Source organism: Protopterus annectens, chromosome 17.part0 (assembly GCF_019279795.1).
Source record: "Protopterus annectens isolate FY-2018-M chromosome 17.part0, PAN1.0, whole genome shotgun sequence".
NCBI classification, from domain to species: Eukaryota; Metazoa; Chordata; order Ceratodontiformes; family Protopteridae; genus Protopterus; species Protopterus annectens.
This window is the reverse complement of record NC_056751.1, coordinates 253,093,233-253,118,693: the sequence shown is the minus strand read 5'-3', so window position 1 is coordinate 253,118,693 and position 25,461 is coordinate 253,093,233. Positions and strand designations below refer to the sequence as shown.

The 25,461-nt window shown below is 38.4% G+C and overlaps 1 protein-coding gene across 1 annotated transcript in view; it reads left to right on the top strand.

Moving 5' to 3' along the window:
* Nucleotides 1-25,461, top strand: part of DEPDC7 (DEP domain containing 7) — a 317,686-nt gene that overhangs the window by 260,033 nt on the left and 32,192 nt on the right. The window contains exon 8 of the mRNA XM_044058996.1: nucleotides 8,297-8,375. Within this exon, the coding sequence (XP_043914931.1) occupies nucleotides 8,297-8,375 (79 nt within the window). The remainder of the gene's footprint in view (nucleotides 1-8,296; nucleotides 8,376-25,461) is intronic.

The window sequence follows — 25,461 nt, the reverse complement described above, 5'->3', positions numbered from 1 at the left end:
GATGCATTTATTGGAAGAACGTAGATGTGTAGAATGATCATGTGATAAGACTATCAAGAAGAGTGCAGCTGAGGTTGTTTATACCACAATTAACTGAGGAATTATGAGAATTGTGGAAATTGATGAAAAACTGATGAACTAAGAATTGGGTAGGTTAGTGGTAGTGGTTTAGAAGGGGATTGTCTGGATGGCACCACAGTATAAATAAGTGACAAATGGGAAAAATGTGAGAGAGCAGGGGCGTGAGAAGGAACGTGATTAGGAAAAGGGGTACAATTCAGTTTTCTGACTGCTGAGAAAGATTGAATAGTTCTGAGTTGGAGAGAGAGATTTCCATAGTAAGGAGAGATGCGCTTTGTCGCACTCAGTGGAATGGCTAGTTTAAATACCAAGTGCTGTGTGTTTACATCCACATTGGCATGCATGCAGCACATGCATGATCTTCCTTAAAGGAGAAGACTCTGCGGAGTGAAGTTTAAAAAAAAAAAAAAAAAAAGTTGTAGAAACTTCCTGGCCAACAGCTGTAAAAGTGAGGGTGTTCCTCCCCATCACCCTATGGTTCTGGTGCCCTTTGGTATAGGCCTACATAATCTGTGCTGGGGGACTATTGTAGAACAGTGATTGTTTGTACCTTGACAGCTACTATAGTTAAGGAAGCACGTGAGGGAGGCCGGTGTTGTACAAGTTCAGTTCTGTGCAAGTCATGAATGTGTATGCAGGTGGATTCATGTTCACTGTACAGTAAACCGCTGATAACTTTCAATCTGTCTCCACTGGTCATTCTACTTTGGTGTCAGAAGTGGGATGCCAACTAAATTTAGTCAGTGTAACGACTTAAGTGCAAACGAAAAATTTAATGTACTTTGACGGCATGGCAGATTTTGCTGACCCGAATTGCTGGTGTTTGATGGCAGTGTCATGGAGAATTGGTGTATTTGCACAACAATAATATTTTCATAGTGGCTGCACATTCAGATAGACACTCTCACACGAGCATTTATACTTCTCAATTTGGCAGGCTCTGAGGCCATCGAGTGAGAATGTTCTTTTTGTATATGCACCTGCTGTTTATGCAAGGGGGAGAGAACTTCTGTCATTGCTCAGGCTGAGACCCGCAAACATCCAGAATGTGTAAAGCGTAAATTTTGAGAACAGTGTAACTCCCAAATAAATTTTACAATGGAGAGACATAAATTCAATACGAGAAATTAAAAACCTGGTGAAACTATGAAAGCATATGTTACCAATTTAAGAAATAAAGCAAAGATATGTAGATTTGGGGCTCTACAAGATGATTTACTAAGACTGCCTTGTATGTGGCATTAATAATGACCCTGTAAGAAAAATTTTACTACTTGATGGTGAATTAACTTTGAGCAAAGCTATTGAAATTTGCCAGATAATGAACTCACAGAAAAACATACTAGTTTGCTTGCATTATCTGCAGCTACAAATGTCGACAGTGTGCAACAAAAAAGTAAGATAATATGGACTCATAAATGTAACTCGAATTGTGCCATACCACCTGCAATTAACTGCTGCAATTATGGGGGCAGTCATGACCCTAAATGAGAGAAGTGTTTAGCCAATGGTCAACAGTGTCACAAATGCAAAAAGTGGAATAATAGATTGGCACAGACAGACTTGTGATTAAAATTATCTGAAGACAGCAGATCAAATTGAGACTGTAGCAGACTGACAGTGATGAAACGTATGTCGATGGTGTTTTTGTGGTCAGCAAGATAGTAGACACAGTGAACTCTTTGTCAGCAGAGTGAAATATTTTGGACCTTACAAATTAATGAGAAGCCACTAGAGCTTAAAGTAGACACCAGATCCAAATGTAACATTTATATCAGCAAAAGCTGAAGAATCTTGACTCAACAAGGAGCACAAAACTAGCTGCTTATGGTGGCAAAGAAATTCAGATGGATGCTGCCGTAGTCCTTCATTGCCATTCTGCAAGTAATGATTTACAAGTCTATGTAGTTCGAAGAGATGTACAGTCATTAATAGGCCTAGAAGACAGCCCAAGAATGGGTTTGATTTTGTTCAGAAAAATGCACCATTTGAATGCAAACAAAAATGATAAGTTTTTCACAATGTATCTTTGAAGATTATCCTGACATGTTCAAAGATTAACTGTAAGCTTCCAATTGCATATTCTATAAAGCTGAGCCACGAAATATACCCAGTCATTAGACCATGTAAAATTCTGGTAGCAAGGCAAAGTAAAAGTAGAATTAGACTGGTGCATTTGGGTGTTCGTACTCCTGTGCAGAGCTTACTGAATGGGTATCATCCATAGTGGCAGCCCACAAGAAATGCTCAGATGACATTCTAATGTGCATCGATTCTAGAGACTCCGACCTTGAACATAGTCATCATCCGATTTGTGTAGTAAAGGGAGGTAGCAACACTGATGTCAAATTTGACTGTTTTCTCAGTTTTAGATGTCAAGAACTCCTTTTGGCAAATCTCACTGGGTTATAAATCTTGAACAACATTCAGTACACCATTTGGGAGAATGCTGTTTTTTAAGAATGCTATTTGGAATCCGTTTCACCAGTGAAGTATTCCAGCATGCCATTGAACAGATATTTGCTGGATATCCCTGTGCCATCACTGTGGATGACATTATTATTGGAGGCAGTGGTGAGAATGAACATAAATGTCTGGCACGTTCTAGACTGTGCACGTGAGATCAACCTTGAGCTAAATCCTTTTAAAATGTAAATTCAAACTGAAAGAAGACCAACATTGGTCACATGTTCACAAGTTCAGGGCTATAGCCAGATCCATCAAGAAATTGTACATCTTGTAACCAAGTAAGTAAACTTAAACAATTTACGAGTACTAATACGAGTAGAGTCTATGACCTCAGAGTCTTTGGTAACTGCAGCAGCAGTTGGGTTATATATCTGGCAACATGTCAATGCTCAGCATTTTACGTTGGACAAACATCACACTCATTACGGGTTAGAATGGGGGAACATAAAAGTGATATACGCAATAAGAAATAGACTAATGCTCTGTATCAACATACTGCTAAACATCATAATGCAAAATTCATGTTTATGATTATAGACAAAATCACTGGAGAGAGGAATAACCAACAGGGGTGACATAGTATTTTGAACCATAAGGAGAAATATTGGATTATTCACCTTGGGGCTCTTTCCCCCTGGCCTTAATGACCATCTATAATTTAGAAAGAATGCCAATACCACGATTAGCCTGTGGAATTGAATTAGTCTGATTTAAGAATCTGATATCTATAACTTGAACTATATATTTTTATTGTACAGACTGTGATTAGGTAATAATATGAACTATTTTTAATATGGAATATATCATTGATAGTTGTGATGTTTATTATGAGATGGTACTATAATTTGTGAATAGTGGGATTTGTGTGCTTAGTCAATGAAATAGCTTATACTAGATAACTGTTATGTACTACTTTATTAGAGTCGGGATCATACGAAAATGATCTGTGATATTTGTACACCATATTTATTCTTAATTTGGATAGACTCTTAGCTATACATGGCATGTTTTTGTATTAACTGTTTAATAAGCATATAATGTACTCTTGATTATTACTAACCATATCAGTATATTTTTTTGGACATATTATTGATCAATGTAGTTCTGTTTTTGGGGACTAATGTGTACAAACTGCATAATAATACTCATACTCATGGTACTTAGGACCTCATGATTTGTTAGACATCTCCACCTAAACATAATATTCACAGGTTCTTTACTTATTTGTTATTTACTATTTTTATGTATCTTAATATATATTTATTTTATTTATTTATTTAACATTTGTTGACCGGGAAAGTCCGACTAGGTTCCATAGAGCCTGTTTTCAGCGGAGGCCCGGGGAGAAATGCTCCAGATGCATGTCTTTAGAATATACATATATACATATGTACTTATTTGTTATATGTTTCATGTATATGGGACATTATAGGTCTTTCTTTATAACAAAAACTTTGTTGTACATATGTTTTCAGTAATAATGAAAACACTAGCCTTAGGTTTGGACTGTGCCACTTTCCGATTGGTTGCTGGTATGTATAAATATTCATGAAGTGCAGTAAGGATGTAATTTGCTTTTTCACTGAGGAAGGCTGCTTAGCCGAAACCGGTTTGAATTGGATTAAATCTTTCTAGTGGCATTACATGCCTTAAGTCTTACTATTATATATTAAAAATATTTATAGCTGCACATGCTGGCCTCTTGTGTTTTCTTTCGTTTTGGTTTGGCCGGGCATACCATACTTGCGAGGCGTGGGGTTTGCACAGTTTCTTTGTGTGAGCCTGTACTGCAGTTTTATTTTAAATATTTCCTGTGGTTTTGACCTCTCACTCCGAATATATATTTAGTATTGTATTGGTCTTTTATTATTTTTAAATTATTTATTAAATATATTTAAACCTTTCATCATGGCTGATCTGTGTAGAGATGTTTAAGTTTTGAGAGTTCTTGCATATTTATTTGGTGGCTGTGTGGGGCACTCTCTAATAACCTTGCTCTTGGTCAAACTACCATTTGTATTCGTATTAATATTGCACAGCAAGATTGGACATCATTTAAGGGCCTTAAAGTAGCTGATGAGTGACTGGTGACCGTGGACACTACCTTTATAGTCTGGGCAGAAGGAGGCATAGCTAGTAAACCTGTGCCGGCCTTTCCCGTGTGTGTATCCATAAAACAAATCTCCAAGAGTTTGTGTCTGCTACTTTGGCAGGGACACTAAGCACTGGTTGGACAAAGAATGTTGGAAGACTTTGCTTGGAGCCCTGGCTAAGGACTCCACTCTATAGCTGTGCCAGTGGGAAGTCTTACTGATTAACTGGAGAAAGAGGGAGAAACCAGCCCTGAACTGACTGGTCCCTGTGTGCTCTTAAGGGAAATTGCACTTTATGCAGAGAGCTGCATCTGGAAATACTGTGTGTACCTGTCATCCTCTCAGTGAATGTCCCCTACTGTTGCCAGTGGTGAGGATTGAGCCTCCTTGATTACTGGTTCAGTGGAGGGTTGTCACAGCAACATCTGCTAAATTTTTGATATTTTCCCTACTTATTCATTTCTCCATAGGTTTTGCTGGATGTTGGCGCATGAACTGATTGTCTGCACTAGTATGTCAAACTTTAGTACGTTTGCTTAAAATTTGGACATGTTAAGAGGAAGAGAATGTGGATATCTGTATCTGGTTCTTAAAGCATCTCTGTAGAAATCGAATACAAAACTGCCTCTCCCCTTTTCACTTAAAATATTTCTTTCCTACATTTGTATACTGTAATTAGTTTTCAAATCCAGATTTAACTGTTCTAGAGCATGCAGAAACCAAGCCAGTGCTGTCGAAAAAATGCCTTGTGTTACGCTAGATTATTCTGCTACAGGAAGGAAAGCAAAATACACAGGTTTGATTTGATGCTTTGTGTCTTGTTAGGATATGTACTGCACGTGACGTGTACACTGTTGCAAAGCATTTTTGCTCATACATCAGAGCTGTAGCAGAATTATCTAGCATCCAGTACTGCTTTCCTAATCTGGCACCCCCTCAACTTGACAAAGTAAATTCCAATCTGGCTGGCATTCCTAAAATCCAAGAGCCTGTTGGGTATGTTTTTACACCTCTTCAGCTCAAACTTGAGCAAAAAAAGTTCTGCATTTAAGACAAGTGACTTGCTACAACTAAAACTGCATAGCACTTCAATGCTGAGATCCTAAAAAGCAGTATTGATGTATTTCTGTATGAATACTGGCCCTGCACTATTGAAAAGGTTTTTCTGATCATGCACAGGGATCAACTTCCCCCCTTGCCCCACCCTTACTGTGCTGTTATCGCCTAATGCATAGCCTTCCATTTTTTAATCCTTTTGTAAATTTGTATTTTCCCTACAGTTGTACAGCCGAGCAGGGTTTACCTTGCACATAGCACCCTAGGCAGTCACCTAGTCTGCCTGTTTGCCTAGGATGGTATTCTTGTAGGGGCACTGTTTATTTTTATTTTAGAGCAATGTTTCTTCACTCTAAAAAAAAAAAATGAAATAAAAAATAAAAAAATAAACCACCGCTGCTAGAAGAAAATGCACCCATGGAACATCAAGTGATTGAGCTAAGTGCTCTAGTTGACTTGGCATTCAAGTAAACATCTTGCATTGTTTGTTTAAACATTGCAAAGTGAGGAAGTAGAGACCTCTCAACATTCAAATGTAGGCGCACACACACATTTTGTATGTAAAATTATAAAATCGGGGGTGTTCTTCAGAATTCAGGATTTGATGAGTGCCGCGAGTTAAATTTTTAAAATGACGCTGGCAGTGATCAACCAGATATTTGTTTGCAGTATTTCTCTGGCTTTGTGATTTGTGTGTAGCAACTCGATTGGGATACGTAATGTGTCAACTTGTTTTATATATGGGCTGTGGAGGTGAAGTATCACATAGCCATCAAAAGTCATGGCTACAAATGCGTGCTTGGGATTGGTTGGATGAAAGCAACTGACCCTCTTGTCATTTGCTCTGTTTAAAAAGTCACTATCTGACTTTGCAGCTCTAGTGTGCATTTGAGAAATAAGATGGGTGGGGATAGTGGAGAACTCTGGACAGTGATCATATGCTTTATCACTGCTTAGAATGCTGCATTAATTTAGTTTTATCATTTGCACACTACAGTGGAAACATTTTGATCTTCTGAAAGCCATAATAGAAGGGTCTGTGCAGTGAAGTACAAATGACTTTAAGTGGAATAAAGTACCATTTTGCTGTAGTCCTGAGCTTGGCAATATGTTGATAAATTGTGTTCATTTCTTTTTATCTCGACAACTCACACTTTTGTAGTTTTAACCCAACCAAATAAAGTTCTTTCACACATTTCTGGTATGCAGGCATCGGAGGAAAAACACAAGAATCGTGGGGTGGTGGTGAATTCAGAAAGGAGAAATTCTACACACTAAAAAAAAGTTTATATAATTTTGAAAATGCAAACTTTCATTATTTAACCCCATACCATCTGTTCATGGAAGTACCTCAAACTGGTGTAACAGTTTATTTACTTCAGAAAGACAGTGTAATGGTTTTAAGTGTGCTACTAATATATACATATATATGTAGTGTATGTGATTTGAGAGTGTGTGTGTGTGTGTGTGTGTGTGTGTGTGTGTGTGTGTGTGTGTGTGTGTGTGTGTGTGTGTGTGTGTGTGTGTGTGTGTGTAATATATAGAGAGAGAGATTAGATATATATTATATATAATATATATATTAAATATATATTATATGTTGTATATATAATGTGTATATATTATATATATATTGTATATATATTTTATAGTATATATATTTTATATTATATATATATATATATATATATATATATATATATATATATATATATATATATATATATATATATATATATATATATATATATATATATATATATATATATATATATATATACATATATATTTTATATCTTTCAGGGAAAAGTCAGAGAAACTGAAATTCATGCAGCATTTTTGTTTAGGGTGCTAGTTTACCTAATACCAGCCCTACTACATAGTATAATTCGTGAACTTTTATCTTTAATATCAGTGCGGGGATGAGTCCATAGACTTGAATGGTTGTCTTACTGTATATGCACAGTGATGCATCCAATAAAGTCTACTGATGCATTCCACAATATCACTGAGCAATACAGTAATTTTACTTAAGCTATGATTTAATAACAGCTTTTTAAAGCTTATCCTCTAGATATACAAGGAATAATTGTGAGGAATGCATTGTGGCACTTGTCCCAATGTAGGTATAAAACTGTGCAAGACATGAATGTGCAGTGTTTGAAAAGTGATGTGGAGTAAGGAACTGTACACCTAAAATGGACCATCTTCAAAAAATGCCTAAAGCTGGTTATAGTTAACTTTTCATGCTTTGTCCTGTTATGTATAATGTATTGGCCAAATGCTTTGCTTTCACTGTTGTAGCTAAAACAAAACTGTGCAGCTTTTGTTGACTTAAATCGGTGCCATCCAAAATGTCCAGCACAAAAAGTGTGTATTCAAGGCTTGAACAATAAATTGAGAGTAGATATAAATATTTTGTTGAGTTGCTAAAAAGATGGTGTGATTCCAAAATGTTTGGTAATTAGAACTTTGATACTTGCTGTATGGTATGTAATTGATACTAATTCATGCACCAGAATTTGTGTTCACTGTCCTGCATAGAAACTGATGAGATCTAGCAAAATATTAATCTTTAATCTCTACTTGTTTTATAGATTCCTGGATCCTTGCACAAACTTGTGAGTGACAAATTGGTATCGATACAGTTAGGAAGAGATCCTGACCAAGATTATGGTATGTGATTTAGTGTGATTAACACTATATAATTTTGGTTTGGAGAAGACTACTCATTCTTGACGCTGCATGTTTGAGAATACAGGAATGGTTTATTGAGGTCAGTTTCTGAACTGAATTAATCAGACTTTGGGGAGTAATTTACTCGCTCTGCTGCTCTTCAGTATTGATTTATGCAACATCACTGTCATGGTGCTGGTTTTCAGTCTTCCAGTCTTAGTTCATTTGACTTCTTGCATATTCCTTGTGTCTCTGATAATACCGTGTGAAATACTAATACTTTACTATCTTAAAGAACATTGCTGCAGGGCAATTCTCAATGTGTAGAAATTGTCTGCAAGTGAATATCTCTCCTTACTAAGGGTGCCCGAACTATAGGTAAGGGGAAAGGGCACACTCCCCCATCTAATTTCAAGAGATTCATAATTCCTCTTGACATCACTTTTGGCACCACATGATGATTTTTATCCTTGATAGGCTGTTGGGAAATTGATTCCTTTTAAACATTACTGTAAGCTGCATCCTTTTTTGCATGTGATGAGCACCAACACAGGACAAGCTGTAACCAGTCAGGCTAAGGGATGAGTCGTGAGACTGACTAAAACCGGCTTTTGGTATGGAAAAGTCACATTACGTATGCATGAATTTTACTGTTTTTATAATAAAAATGACTTGCACTGAAATTGCCTACAGTCAAATTTCTAAAGATGCTCATGGACTTTCAGCTACAAAAAAAAAAACATGCTGCTGAGTTTTTATTAGAATAGAGCACTCCTGCATGCAAGGATGTTTAGTAGGTGACTGACCTACAATATAATTGCAAATAAAACAAATATTTTATTTGTGATCAAACACAGATACATGCGTGCACACACGCTAGGTTTTTGATCTCATATAAGAGCTTGATTTGTAGCAGTAATCCTTTGGGAGGAAGCGTGCCTTTCAGCTATCAATTTTTTGCAGCCTGTCCAGTTTATTGCCTCTTATTTAATGACATTTGATTACTGGGAAAGCCAAACTGGGTAGGAGCCCATTTTTAGTGGAAACCTGGGGAGAAAAGCTCCAAAGTATTCCAAAACATTTTAAGAATGAGTTTACAATAGTCAAAACTCATGCAAAAAAATCTGTTTAAATTCTATACAATTAGATGTAATATGCTAAGTTATATAACAATGATTTCATATTTAGAAACTTTTACCCACTTAGAGAAATTAAGGATAAGTTAGTATAATGCAGATAGGAGTTGTAATATGAAGTAGAGAAAAAAGCAAGCCTGTGGTACATTTACAGAAAGCCGGGGGGGGAGGGGGGGTGAGAGAGGTAAGAAAGTGAGTGAAGAGGGTAGAGTAAAGAGGTGTATGGTAGGAATAGGAATTTGCTCAAAACCTGAGTAAACTATATCCTTAAATGTGAACAAGAATGGAACCGGCTTTTGGCTAGGAATTTTCAGAATGGTTCTGAAAGGATAGGAGGGTATTGAACTGTTGGATACAGGTAAGGAGTTCCAGGCATTAGCGCCATGGTGCAAGTATAGACGATGCCCAGCAGATTCGATATGCTTGTGGACAGATGGTGTTTCATCATTTGGATAGTAATGACCGACTGGGAACGTAGTTGTGTAGAATGTTGATTAATGCTGGAGAAGAAGATGGATGCTGGATAACTATACAGTGGATATAAAGAGTACACACCAGTGTTAAAATGACAGGTTTTTGTGATAAAAAAAAAATGAGACCACAATAAATCATTTCAAAACTTTTCCCACCTTTAATGTGACCTATAACCTAGGGAGAATAATCATAAAAAATAAACATACAATAAGCTAATTGCATAAGTGTGCACACCTTAAACTAATACTTTGTTGAAGCACCTTTTGATTTAATTACAGCATTCAGTCTTGGATGCACACTTGCCATCAAATAGAGACACTGATTAACCCCAAATAAAGTTCAGCTATCCTAGTAGATTTTTCCTGATATTTACTCAGTTGCCTGCTATAGCAAAAGCCATGGTGTGCAGAGAGCTTACAAAGCATCAAAGGGATCTCTTTTTGTTGAAAGGTATCAGTCGGGAGAAGAGTACAAAAACATTTCCACAGCATTGGATATACCATGGAACACAGTGAAGACAGTCATCAAAAAGTGGAGAAATATGGGACAACAGTGACGTTGCAAAGAACTGGGCGTCCTTCATATTGATAAAAAGACTAGATGAAAACTGGTCAGGGAGGCTGCCAAGAGACCTACAGCAACACTAAAGAAGCTGCAGGAATTTCTAGCAAGTACTGGTTGTGTACCACATGTGACAATCTCCCATATTTTCTATATGTCTGGGCTATGGGTAGTGATGCAAATGGAAGCCTTTTCTTGTACAGAAAAACATCCAGGCCTGCCTAAAAGTTGCAAACCAATACATAGTCTCCCAAAAGCATGTGGGAAAATGTGGGAAAATGTTTTATGGTCTGATGAGACTAAAGTTTAATTTTTTGGCCACAATTCCAAAAGGTATGTTTGGTGCAAAAACACTTCACATCACCAAAAAAAACACCATCCTCATGGTGTGAAGCACTGTGGTGGCAGTATCATGCTTTGGGGTTGCTTTTCTTCAGCTGGACCTGGAGCTTTAGTCAATGTGAAGGGAATTATGAACAGTTCCAAATGCCAGTCACTTTTGGCCCAAAACCTTCAGGCTTCTGCTAGAAAGATGGAGGAATTTCACCTTTCAACACAACAGTGACCCCAAGCATACATCCAAATCAACAAAAGAATGGCTTTGCCAGAAGAAAATTAAAGTTTTGGAATGGCCCAGCCAGAACTCAAACCTAAATCCAATAGAAAATCTGTGAGGTGACCTAAAGAGGGCTGTGCACAAGAGATGCCCTTGCAATCTGACAGATTTGGAGTGCTTTTGCAAGGAAGAGTGGGCAAATATTGCCAAATCAAGATTTCCCATGCTGACAGACTCCTACCCAAGAAGACCGAATGCTGTAATTAAATAAAAAGGTGCTTCAACAAAGTATTAGTTTAAGGGTGTGCATACTTACACAACCAGTTTACGTATTTTTTTTGTTTTATATTTTTCTCCTAACAGATTTGAATAATATATATATATATATATATATATATATATATCTCCACTGTTGGTTAAATTTTGTATGTTGGTTGATGGGGTAGTTCTAACAGGCTTTTTAGTGCTATACGGTGGTGGGTTCTGAAAGGATTTGCTGCAAATTTAGTAAATTTGTTGCAACATTTTTTCAAGTTTTGATTTTTGTGATTCCTGGAGATTAAGGATGGGAGCGCCATAAAGAAGTGCAGGGAGGAGTTTAGTGGCAAGTATGTTTTTAGGGTTTGGGGTTCTGTGAAGTATCCCTAATTTTTTTGTTTTTTTCATTCAGTTTTGTATACGCAGGACAAGATTTAAGATCATCCACTATCATCTCTGCTATGAGAAGTGATTTCAGTGGTTGTATTAAGAAAAGACTTCAGAGTTGAGCATGAATGGAGTTAACAGATGTGTCTGTTAGCTTCCCTGAGTAAATGTTTGGAGGTGTGCCATGTTGACAGATATGCATGTGAGTGTGGAGTAATCTGCATATTGTATTAGGAAGGCCTGTTTGGATGTTTGGAGGGTGTTGGTAAAGACACTGGAGGAGAGGACCAGGGGTAGAGCTTTGTAATATACTGGCGGTGACTAGGAGGTATGAAGAGGGAGTAGACTGCCATTTTACTGACTGATGCCTATTGGATAGGTAGCTTTTGAACCATAGAAGGTGGGCTAACCGGGACCTACTGAAGACATTTGAAGTAGATGTTTGCTGTGACAAACTGTGTTGAAGGCTTTAAAAAGTCTAGAAATGAGGAGGAAACTAGTTTGCCATTATGTCTAGATTTATTGACAGTACTAATCTGGTATTTAGGTCTGTTCATCATAAAATGTGTGGTTTTCAGGCAATTATGGAAGTAGACCTTAAGTAATGACAGATACTTTTGAGTTTTAAACTTCTCGTTCTTCAAAAAAGGCATGCTAATGCAAATAGGGTTTCCACCTTTTTCAAATGTCGAAAAGTGAGACATTTGTTATGGGAATGAGATATTGCAAGACTAGCCATGCACATGAGATTGTCAAAATAAAACTCACTCTTGTAGAATTTTTTGTTTCATATGATGTTTTTTTCACAGAACACAAGTGACCAAACAGGGACTATGCTGCAGAAAGATACAGGTCGTAAACATAAATGCAAAACCTGTTCCAGCCTATAGTGCCTTTTCTATATACTTCCAGTTAATAGCCATAGCACCTTATGGCCTCCAGCCATTTTTTCGGTGTGATTTTTTAACTAATTGAATTACCAGCATATAATAGGCAGAAATAAAAAGGGCAAGGATTTATTAATAAAAGAACACTGAGATTGTTAATCTAGGATGTCTCACGATAGAAAAGCACTGATTATATTATGCTTTAAGTTGATTTTTTCAGAAAATGCCTTAGATTGCAAAGGTGTGTGAAGGCTGTAAGTGGTGCTGCATTCTACACCACGTAGATATTATTGAGAACCTTTAAAATCTGTTCCTATTTTTGGGACCCACCATTATTTTTTTGACTTGTCCCCGATTCTGCCCTAACAGTTTGAGGTATGACGAGACAAGAGCCCAATAGTGCTGCTTTTCTTACATTTTTTATTTCTTGCTTGTTTGAGCCTGTGTGGTGGTAAGATTATACCCAGCTGTAGACATCCAGAAGGAATTGAAATGAACCACAATAGCAGCACGTCTCCCTGCTATGATTTAGGCATAGCACTATGCTTGTTCATTTTTAAATTGGCAAGGTTCCTTTTAGATTTGTGGAGTTTCTTTATAACATTAAAGATATTAGAGATGTGCATTGTTTTAAGAACTAAAGTAAGTCTATAGAAAGATTTTATTTCATTTCATATAGTATGTTAAGATTATCCCATAACAGAATTTTTTCAGAATAAATATGAGGTGTAGACTCTGTTCACCGACAGTCATTATGACTCATAAATTGACTGAGATACAGTGAAGTCCCTGATAGAATGGCATTACTATGTGGTATACCTAGAATTTTACCTGTTTCTCTAATGCAGTTTATAATGAAACTGACGTGGCCACTAAAATTTTAGTTGGCTCTAACCTTGTGAGCAGAAGTACCTCCCAGAATTAAATCCTGTCCAGAATGTATGTGGGATTGGGTATCATTAGACTAGAAGTAAATTTATCAGCCAAGGCATGATTTTTCTGTTGCTGTATATAACATGAGCCATATAGTCCATGTGCTGCATATAAATCCGTATGGACATAGCTGAGTCAGTGAGATTTGTGTGCATTTCATACTAAACTATTAGAATTAAATTTTTTTTCTTTTGAGCTTCCTTTGCGGAACTTATACTTACCCTCTTGTACAAAGATAATGGACAATATTTCAGGACGCTTTTCAGGCTGGCACTGGTTGTTTAAAGACTACATAAAAATAAGTCTGTACAATACAAAGTGCTACAAATCGTTTTGCACAGTGTGCATCCTCCTCCATGCAATGGTTGTGATAAGGCGGCAGCCTTATAAAATGTCTAGTATTTCATGTTACTGATCCTAGTGCAGGCTGATACTTTGCCTTATTGCCATCACTACACTGTAGCCATCTCGAGTTTCCCAACTGTCTGGATTCTAGTTGGTTGATATGATAATGATGTGTATGTTAAATGTTTCTACCTCAATTCATTAACTAATTTTGAAAGTTGATATTTGAAGTCCTACAGCTTTGTAATTGGAAACTAATATCATACCCAACTTTGCTTTACATCCTTAAATATGTGCCCTTCTACATGCAATACTTTCTGCTAATGTATCTGTTCAGTAGAAGCTTGGATCCAGGGCTCTGACTCTTCTCCTGATAATTCCTTCACTTCCCCCGGAGTACCTCTGATTTCATTTGTCCCTTGATCCAGAAGGATGTGGTTTTCAAGGGCTCTGACTAATCAGTGAGAAGTAGCTTTTTGGTATTAATATTTAGTTTTTACAGCTTTAGGGTAGTACTTTCACTTTTCTAATCCTTTTTTTAACTCTGTTTTTGCCAGCCCTTAGCGTTGAGGTGTTTCTCTCTATTATCTTTTTAGATTCTTGTTTTAGGATAACCATTCTCTTTTGAGAATAGTTTTTCCTTTCATCATTTGTGCATAAAGAGAAATTCTTTCCATTTGACTGAGTTAACAGGTAGTTTTGAGCGTAATTGTTAGCATGTCCAACAAGGCTGCTGGATTTAACAAGTGTTTGGCCTGTGGCCATGAAGTACTACTCCTGGGCCCCACAGTGTGTGTATTGCCTAGTGTTAGCAAACATGGACACAGGTTGCAAAGCATATGCTTTCTTTGGTCCTAGAGCGCTGAAGGACATGGGGACAAACTGGTACTGAAGGGTTTTCTTCCTGCCCAAGCGAAGAGTTTGGCTCAATCTACAGAAGTCTCCTCATTTGCCAAGAAACTTGACAAAGCCAAGTCTATGAAGAATGAAAAGATGCGAAACAAATTATTGATGCTCTCTGATCCAGAATCCAGTCTGACTCCTCAATGCTCACTGAAATCTGTGAGCCCCAAGCTTCACTGTCCATTTTTTGCAAGAGCATCTATCGTCTCAACCATTTCAGTGGCTGCTTCTTCTTTGGTCCTTCTGCTCAATCAGATGATTGCAGAATTTCCTTTGGATGCAGATGCAGCTCCTTCAGGAGCTCCAGGCACTTGTTCCTACTACCTTTCCACTGGAATGTCCCATTCCAGTCTGAATTTTGAATATGAAGCCCATGGATCTGGGCATTCATGCAAGAACACAGATGGCCTTTTTGACTCCAGTTTCCTTACTCTGTCTTGACTCTGGCATAGTCTGATTTGGGATGAGTGTCTCAGCCAAAGCTTAGGAGTGGAAGCTTGAGGGTTGGGGTCAACTCTGAAAATTTTTAGATGCATCCCTCTCGGTACCTTTGTGTTCAACAGCTCAGCACAGTTGTTGAACTCACAGCTCAGCACAGTTGTTGAACTCACATCTGGGGCAAGTCTGAGCAGAGGGTCTCTCTCCAGTTCCCCTTTTGGGTTAGAGGATCACTTCTTTGGCCCTGATTGTATCTGTGGCATTCAAGATAATTGAGGGTTTTGTCAATCATGTGACTGTCTGCTATGCTCTGTTCTATCCTGACCCCTTGGTAGATCTGTACCCAAATCTGCTCATCCAGGTAGACATGAATAGTCAGCCACATGAACTCCCTAAGTGACTCAAGCCTTCTCCAGAAGTCTTCATGGGGAAGATGCTAAGGAAATGGTTGTGCAAGAGGAGACACTTAAATTGTTCAGTGTCTCACTGAAGACTGACTTCATTGAGGGAGAGGGTTCCCTACACCCCCCCCCAGGGTTCTCATTTGGAGGCATTTTAAATTTGATGAAGCAACAATAGGGTTGGTCTTCTGAATCTCCCTTTCCTGTGGATTCTTTGCTCCTTCTGCCATCTGAGTGGTGCTGCCTGCTGTTGAAATTGCAGACCTAGTTTCTTGGCAGGCATTTAAGGAGTCTGATATGGTGGATACAATACCACATATACCTGATAAGATCTTAGTAGTACCCAGGACTAGGACCACTGGAGCAAGGTTCCCCCGGTGGATGTTGTGGTTGTTGCAGCAGCCACAGAGAAGCTCTCTGATAAGCAAATCAGTCAATCCTCCACTAATGATCTAACGCTGAACAGATTAGGGAACCAGATTCATGAAATGGATTTAACTCTTATGACATGTTTTTAGTGGGACTTTATGAAGGAGCTTACCAAGTCAGTCTGGTAACTTGCCTGCAGAAGTCGGTGGAGTCCCATTTGTCTAACAAATACATGCATCTGCTTTCCAGTGAAGTTGTTGGTGTGCCTAAGGTGGCAGGCGTCAGCATAGCTATTCAGACATGCTTGGATGTGCCTGTGGGACTTCATGGAAGACTTCAAGACTTCCTTCATTAATGCCCCTTTTGATCAATTCAGTTCTGACCTGAAGGTAAAAGAAAGGTGTCCTAGGAGAAATCCGGAAGGCAAGACCTTGTCTGCGCGCAGAATCCATTTTTACAGCCATAAGAGGACCATTTCTAGGGGGAGAGCTGTGGCTTCAAAATCCCAGGGATTTAGCCAAGACACTTCTGTGGACAGAGCCCCCCAAGGCAGGGGGTAACTTTAATGGATGTCACTTGAGGTAGAGGCAGCCCACAGAATCGGCAGTTTTGCAGTCCTTTTCAATGAGAAATCATACCCAGGACTCCTGAAGTTTCCTGGCACACTGGAAGCAGTGGGGGTGGGAGCACTTATCACTGTACCTTCTAACCCAGCAGGCCATTACTCAAGCTACATGAGTACAGAGGATCATCACCAAAGGCTTATTCCCTTTTTTCCCCCTACACAGAAAAAAAAATCCTGACATACTGCCCAGTGAGGTGGAATCCCCCACAGCAGAAGTAAAAATGTTGCTATAAAAAGTAGTCCAGCAGATTGTCCCAGCAACAACAACCAGTCAAAATCTTTTGTTTCCTTAAAAAAAAAAAAAAGAGGGGGGGGGGCTGCTATTCTTTGATCTGAGCCACCTCAGTGAATTTGTGAAACAGACAAAATTCCAAATGGTCATGGTATGGTACAGTTCTATCTCAGCTGAGGAAGGATGGCTGACTGTGCTCCATAGATCTCCAGAATGCTTTCATCAAGATGAAGCAGTCCAAGGAGATTTTCAGTCACTGGATGAATCCAATTTACTTGCAGTTCAGGGAACTGCCCTTTGGGCTCGCCACAGTCCATGCCCCTCCCCCCGGTGTTCAGATGCATGGCAGTGGTAGCAGTGTATCAAGGGGTGCAGTGCAGAAACTTCTTGCTCCACCTTACCCCACAGCTGGGAATCTGTCTTGGAGAGTCTGCTTATACTGACATGGCATCTGATAAATTCCATTTGCTATCTAGATACTATTTTCAGCTAAACTTGCACATTCCAAAGTATTGTCCCTCCATGAGGAAGCTTAAGAGATTTGCTTTCCTTGTCCCTCAGAAGGGCTCCTCAGACTTGGGATTGATGGCAGTTTCTATCACTGGTTCCTCAAGCAAAGTACTATAGAAGAATCCTGCAATGGTCCTTAATGTCTCACCCTGTGAATGCTGTGATGTGCCTCATACCAATATGCAGGGAACACATCAGTTAGTGGTTAACCTCCCCCGTAGTGTCAAGAGCATAGACCTTTCTCTCCACCACCTCCGGTGGCCATGGTAATAACTGCTTCCCTACTGGGGTGGGGCATTTTGAAGGGAAGACGGTTAGTTCTTGGTTTGTGACAGAGACCAGGCAGTCCTCCTTAACATTGCATGCCTTTTAGGACTCCCTCCACAAAGGTGCAATATCTCTTAAGAAATATCTCTTCAGATAGACAACAAGGCAGTAGTCTGGTGTATCAAACTGGGAGAAGCCCAATTGTGTCCACTTTGCCAGGAAGCCTGAGAGCATGGCAATCTGTAATATCTTTCTCATTGCAATGTACTTGCCAGGGATTTCTAGTGTCCTAGTAGATAAGCTGAGCAGATTTATTCTCCTGCCATGAGTTCTTGCTCAAATGGTGGCAAAACAGGTTTTTCAGTCACTAGGGTTGATCTTAAAGAATATCTAAAGAAGTAATGCAGGGGTGAGTTTGCCCTGATCCCTCCAGGTTTGAGTACCAAGATATGTTCTAATCCACATTTGGCCCCTGGTTCTCCTTTACACCTCCCCCATCTTCTTTTCATAATAGTTTCTTCAGAAGCTAGAAGGAGCAAGCCAGAATTATCCTTATTGCCCCATTTTGGCCTTGGCATATTTGGTTTCCCTTCTTCTGGCCTCACCTTGTACATCAGGCTTCGATATTGGATCATCCATGTCTTCTAAATAACCCATCTAATCCGCCTCATCAGGACCTGAAGACCTCCGTATTAACTGCATGGTTTCTCCAATGTTAACAATGTACAGAGATGCCAGCCTTTCTCCTCCAGTGATTTACATTTTGTCTTTTCAGCAACCAAATGCTAGAAAGGTTTCTTAGTAAATGGAGATTTACCATTTGGGGTTCCTCCAGATGGCTGGACTCTTTCTGTTCCATCTATTCTGGTCTATGAAATTTTTCCACAAAAGATCTAGCTTCTCAACCATCAAGGTGCAGTGAGCTGTCATTTCCAATTTCTACATAAGGCAAAATCAGACTTCTGTTACTCCTCTAAAAATTTCAAAAGCCTTGAGGAGAGTCTTGCTGTTACAGCCAGCAATCGGGAACTTCTTTCCTCCTTGGGATATTAGTGTCATACTTCAGCCGTTAACAAAAGCTCCATTTGTATCTCCCTCTACAGTAGATTGTAAATATCTCTTCTTGGAGAATCTGAGTTGCAGGCTGCATCTTGTAAGCTTCCATATTTGTGTTTTCATCAGGACAGTGCATCCTTAAGAACAAATACTAATTTTCTCCCAAAAGTGGCCTTTGAAGCAAATCTATCAGTCTGCCAGTAGTTCCTAAGCCTTCTAACAAAAGGGAGCTTATTTTACTCTCGCTCTGTGCAAATAAAACCAGATTTGTCAAACATCTATCAAAAGATATCCCATAATCATCAGCTTTTCTTTGCTTTCTCTGAAACTGTTTGATCAAGCAGTATCCAAAGTCACCCTATCCAGATGGCTTTCTGAGTGTATAACCTTTGTGTATGAAAAGTTGGGATTGACCTTGCAAGGCCAACCAAAGGGGGTAGTCTGCGAGTGCAGTAACTGCTTCCACTGCCTTTGAGTAGAATTCCTATTGATAAGATTTGTGCTGTGGCTACTTGGTCTGCTTGTTCATACTTTGCCTCACTACAAGTTGAATATACAGTTAAGATCCCATAAATCCTTTGGCTGCACCATTCTTAGAAATGGCCTTTATTCCATGCAGGTGTTTTTGTAGCTTGGGAATCTGTTCCAATGGTTGAATCAGATGAAAATAGACAGCATTGGGTCTGAAGTTGTCAGTCTTCATCCTGTCATCACTTGTCTGTTCAGTTAAGATTCTTCAGAACACACTGCCATTTCTAATGCTTGTGGACTCAAGAAACTCTCTGGCACATTCCTTACCCATAATGCATAGGTAGATTACCTCAGATCTTTTTTGCCGATGTCCGCTTCCGACATGGTTTCTCCATATCACTCTCGAGCCCATCAGTCAAGTGTGATCATTTACTTTAAATCTTTTTCAAAAAACCTTTCCATACCTCTATCGCAGTAGTGTCCAGCCCGCGGGCCACATGCGGCCCTCAGACCTCTTCCATGCGGCCCGCAACCCTTAAATTAAAGTTTTACTTTTTTTCCGTTTTTTTTAAATGCTTGCGACCTTTCCCTGGTGTGCGCATGCGCCAAAGCACCTTCCCATTACTTTTCGCGCTGATAGATGTATTTGCGGCAAGGAAGAGCTGACTTGCGTCCTGTAGCTGTTGTGCGCATGCGCGAAAAACACCCTTCTGTTCGTTTTCGCGCCGGTAGATGTATTCGCGGCAAAGAAGAGCTGAAGGAAGACGAGACCATTGCGCCGAAGAAAAGCTGAGAGAGAGAGAGATTTGTCATTTTTACACAGACACCAGGTAAGTATGTTGTAGCAATCTTTACTGTAGTCATTAAAATCCTTGCACACCTAAAACTATCTTACAAACTGTCATCTATTTTTTAAGTCTATGTTGGGGCATAGAAACACTCTTATCCACAAAGCTGAATATGATCTACCTCTGGTAACAGTTAATTCCAGCTTAACACACACAAACTAAAAAAAAGCTGAAAATAAAATGTGGAAACTTACACTCCTGTCTGATGCACACATCCACATTGTGACACTAAATTTAAAACATTTTCTGCAGCAGACAGTATAGAAATGGGCCGCTACATGGTTATTTAGCACCAAAATGCAACCCCAAAAAGAACAATATTAGGGAACAAATAAAATTCAACAAGGGGTGGTCACAATATGACTTTACTTTGGTCAGGCCACTCTTTTAATTAACCACAGGTGAAAGAGAATTCTTTAACCAGAGCATAGCACATGGAATCATCCTCTAAGTGGGGTAAGGAAACAACAACACTGAAAGGCTTCAAAGTTAAATTGAAACAATACTTAATATCAGTTGTATCTGCATTCAGAATACTGAATAACAATGCAGAACAAAACTTAATCTTGTACAACTGAATAAAACTGTGATTAATAATTAGAAACAGGAAGCTAATGATCTTACATATGCTCTGCTGTAAATATCATTGAAGTGTTAGTGTTAGTCTGTGTGTAAATATGATGTTACAAACACATGTGCTTTACTGGCTAACCCCATTACACTCCAGGGCCCAATACTTTGACTTAATGGTCTGCAAGCTTCTGGTATCTGTTTATGTAAATTAGTTTCTCTTTGTATATATTGTTTTTTTTTATCTTTTTACTACTTCATTGGAGACTGGGTTGTGTGTGAAAATGGTAATTTTATCCACCACCTACCTGTTTACCAAATAAATAACTACAGAAAAAAATAATTTGTCTGCAAATAAAAATGTTAGAGCTGATAATCATGGATCTAATCTAGACACACACAGCCTTCTTAATGACCATTTGTATAGCAGGTGAATATAAAGAGCTAACCCAACGACCATAAGCTAACTCCGCCCTACCTATAGCTTTCTTTCAGGTTCACAGTGAGGACATCATTGATGGTAGGTAGATACTTCTGTCAGCAAAGCACTGCACTATGATTTATAGAACTAGTGTAGATGCTTGTGTTGCACAGCTGAAGAACAGAGCTAAAAAACTAGGAATTTAATGAGCTGTACGATTCCATAATAAGATACAGAATAATTTGTATATAAGAAATAATGAAAAAAGTGCCTACTTAGTAAGATAAACTGACCTAACCTTATCAAAAGCTGGGGGTGTTTGCAGAGTAAGTACAATTATTGGTGCACAGTTGAAAGTTTTAACTGAGAAAAAGATAAAATGTTAGTGAAAAACACAACAGTGTAACATTAAGTGAGGATATGCATTTAAAATAACAGTGAATATGAAAAGGATTGATATTGTTACTTTGCAATGTTATGTAAACATTATTTGCATGCTAGATGGAAGTACGAGTGGCAAAATTGTGTACCTCGATATATACAAGTGAACACAATTTGTCTGACTGAAGGTTGCAAAACTTTATGATATTAATTAAGATGATAATGCTGCTAATATGCATAGCTGCTTTGCTAGACAGACATTTATATCTCAATGTCTTCGCATTTAATACTACATTTTAGTGTCACTTTTATTAACATCCATTTATTGCATATACCAGCCCAGCATTACATTATCACAGCCCACTTTGCATAATCTGTGAATACAAAAATGTCATAATTTTCATAGCCTTTTGCAAATAATCATTAGTAAATTCAGCTCTGCACACCCCATGATGAATATTTCACTATATGATTATCAGATCATGTTAGCTTGTAAATGCCACCTCATTGCCTTAGTTTTAGCTATTTATTTCTTATTAGGATTATAGAAATAAGACTGAAAACACTGAGAAACATACTGGTTGCAAGAGAATAATGATTTGTCCTGTTAAGATGAGTACACAAACACTCTGCACTTCTAAAGAACATCATTTTCTAGGAAGGTGACAGGTAAAAAAAATCTCTTAAAAGTATTGGCCAGACTCTGATTTTTATGACACCACAATAGTCAACCTCCTTTCCAAGCAATAAGCTCCATTTTCTGCATCACTGCAGCTGCTGTCAAGCAAGCAGTTCAAGCCCAGCCCAGTATTCTGTCCTGTGACCTTCTTCTGCCATAATTCATTCAAAAATATTTACTCAGTTAAAGAGTGAAAGACCATAATAAAGCTTTTGATTCAATGAGCTTTGTCTTACGGAATTCATTACCACCTGACATTCATGCCTCAATGAATACATTTAAAACTATTGATGCCCCTAGGCATCAGATGGATATTTTCTTTGCTTATCTTTGCTTTGCTTATCTTTTACATTTCAGAAATATTAAATTACAAGTTAATGCTAAGAATCCCATTGTTGGTCATATTGTGCACCATCAATACAAAAACAATTACATTCAAAATCATGCATAAAGTTCTAGCAAAAAAAATTTTAACATTTTTACTATCAAAATTTCAACTAAACCGTAAACAAACTGACTAGCTAATACATAGTGGTTACACGAATGCAACAACTCACTTCCAAAATACAATCAATATTCCCATGTTAAAAACTGGACATTGAATTATAGTCGTTAAATTATAATATTTGATTATAATATCTATAATATTTAATTATTCTATTATAATATTGAACATTGATAGTTAAAGTTTAATGATTAAGGTGTCATGATTAAAATTTGAAATTAGTTATGTTTAAAACTGTTAAAATTGTTAAATCTGTAAAAATATACTGATTTATTTATTAATTAATTAATTCCATTGGTTAAAACTGAAAAAATTAAAAAACTACCTCATCTCTCTAGATTTTTCAGTCTTAAAATGCATTTAAGGGAACACATCTCGTTTATGCCAGGGAACCTACAAGCATTGGTTCTCAGTTGCCAAAGCAGTTCTCTTCTTTCCAATACTAAGCTCTCATTCCCTCCTCTGCCATCTGAGAACTTGGTCTATGACCCTGAACTTAAAATTAATTTAATATTTCTGAAATGTATTGTTTAACATATTCCAAAATAGATTGTTAAACATATTTTTCTTTTAAATTAATTAATTTAGCAAACTGTTTAAATAATGTTATTACTTTTAATATTTTCTATTCATAATATGGTTTAGTACATAATAGTTAGGCTTGTAGGAAAGTTTATACTAGCGTTATGGTGATGTTGCTTTAATAATTTGTACAGCTTCCTTGATGTTAATCACATTGATTAATGACGTTCCAATTAATTATATAAAGGGGCATTATTCAGTGGGGTTGTTGTTTTCTGATTAAGTTGGGGCAGGAGCCCTGACGAAAAGTGTATGAAAAGTTGCGCACTTCAAGTTTCATAATAAATTCTACCTGTTGAAGAAAAAGTTTCCAGTGGTTTTGGCAAAATTGCAGTATCAGTGGCTTTTTGGCATTGGAGCTCGAGTGGAGTTGGTACCTCACTAGTGATCCCTCAATCCAAAAGTGTCAAGATTTTCTGGTTATGGAGCCAGCCTTACTGTGACTTTTTTGCCTGTCCTCTGAACAACAAATGCAGCAGCTACTTTGCCCTCATCTCCCCCCCCCCCCCCATAGGGGGAATTAGAGGGATGCTCTTCTCCACAGTTGGCCCCATGGTCTCCTTTACTTTCCTCCAATCCCAGTGATTCCCAAATTTCTGCATAAAGCAGCCAAGTTGGAGCATAGTCGCCCTCATTGCCCCCTTTTGACCTTGGCAGATCTGGTTCCCCTTTGGCCTCATCTGCTACAAGCACCATGAATTCTGAATCCAACTCTGGACCTCCTGTCATGAGCATCAGTCACCCAGATATTACAAGTCTCAAGCTGGCAGCTTGGTTTCTCCAGTTCTTTTGATGGACAGGCATGATATGCTGTCTTCCTCAGTTAAACACATTTATCATCTCATAAACTGTGTACTTGCAAACTTTATGCGAGTAAATGGGGAAGAGATTGTTCACTAGGCCTCCTTAACATGACATTGATCCCTTTTCAGCATCAATCCATGAAATTCTTCACTTCCTAGTCTCTCTTTTTAATGATGACTTTTCCACCTCTGTGATTACTGACAGCCATCTCTAATTTTCACAGTGGCTTCCATGGAGCATCCGTGGCCTTGCAGACTTTGCATAGCCTTTTTAAGAGGTGCACACATCTTAAAGCCCCCTTACAAGGACCCTCCTCCTCCTTGGGACCTTACTTTAATGCTACAGACTTTGACATAAACACCTTTTGAACTGCCTCTAGATATGATCAGAAGTTTCTGAACTGGAAAACTGTCTTAGTAGCTATTACCTCAGATAGAATAACTTCTAACATTCCGGCACTTTCGTCTAGACCACCATACTTGATTTTTCACAAGGATAGAGTTTCTCTCAGGACCAACCCATCCTTTTTACCTAAAGCTGTCTGATACCAATCTTAATTGGTGCATTAATCTTCCTGTGTTCCTCCCAAATTCTAACAAGGGAGGGTACACATTACATCTACGAGATGTTCATAGACAACTAAGATTCTGCCTTGACAGGACCAAGGACATCGGGAAAGTCTGACCAGCTGTATTTCTTCACGTATCAAATTGAGACAACCTGTAAACAAAGTAACCCTAGCTAAGTGCATTTCAGATTGCAGTAACCCTAGGTAAGTGGATTACAGATTGTATTTCTTTTCTTTATAAGAGGAGAGGTATCTTACCTTTACCACCAAAACCACATTCAGCTAGAGCAGTAGCTGCTTCTGCTGTCTTTCAGTGAAGAACTTCCATGGATGACATCTGTGCAGCTGTAGTTTGGGCTCCCTTCCCCCCCCATGCCTTTTGGTATCCCTTACACGTTTGATCTGGTCTGCAGGGGAAGAGCATCATTTGGTTCAATGGTGCTCAAGAATATCCTTCCTTGAATCCACCCAGGGGTCTAAGTAGCTGGGGACTCTGTCCCACGGGTGATAACAGGATGACAACTTCAGATGAAGTTGTATCTTACCATAATGTTCCATCTGAGTTGTCCATCTTCATTAGTTATCACCTCCCCCTCCCTTCTGTCCCCTACTGGATTTCCTGGAATAATGGATTTTTCACGAGTTCCTTTTGGAATATAATCCAGATATGGTTTCTCTTGATACCTTTTTAGATCTTTCATTGCATAATTGGCAAACTCTGTCTGAGGTAATCTATCCTATGCATTATGTGTAAGCGATGTGCTTGACAGTTGAGCCCATGAGCTATAGAAACGGCGGAGTCTGTTCCGAAGAATTGGAACCGAACCCACAGGTGATGACCGATGAAGACTAACAGCTCAGATGGAGCGTTATGGTAAGACTAGGCCATGTTTTCATCCAGTTCAGTGTACCTCTGTCC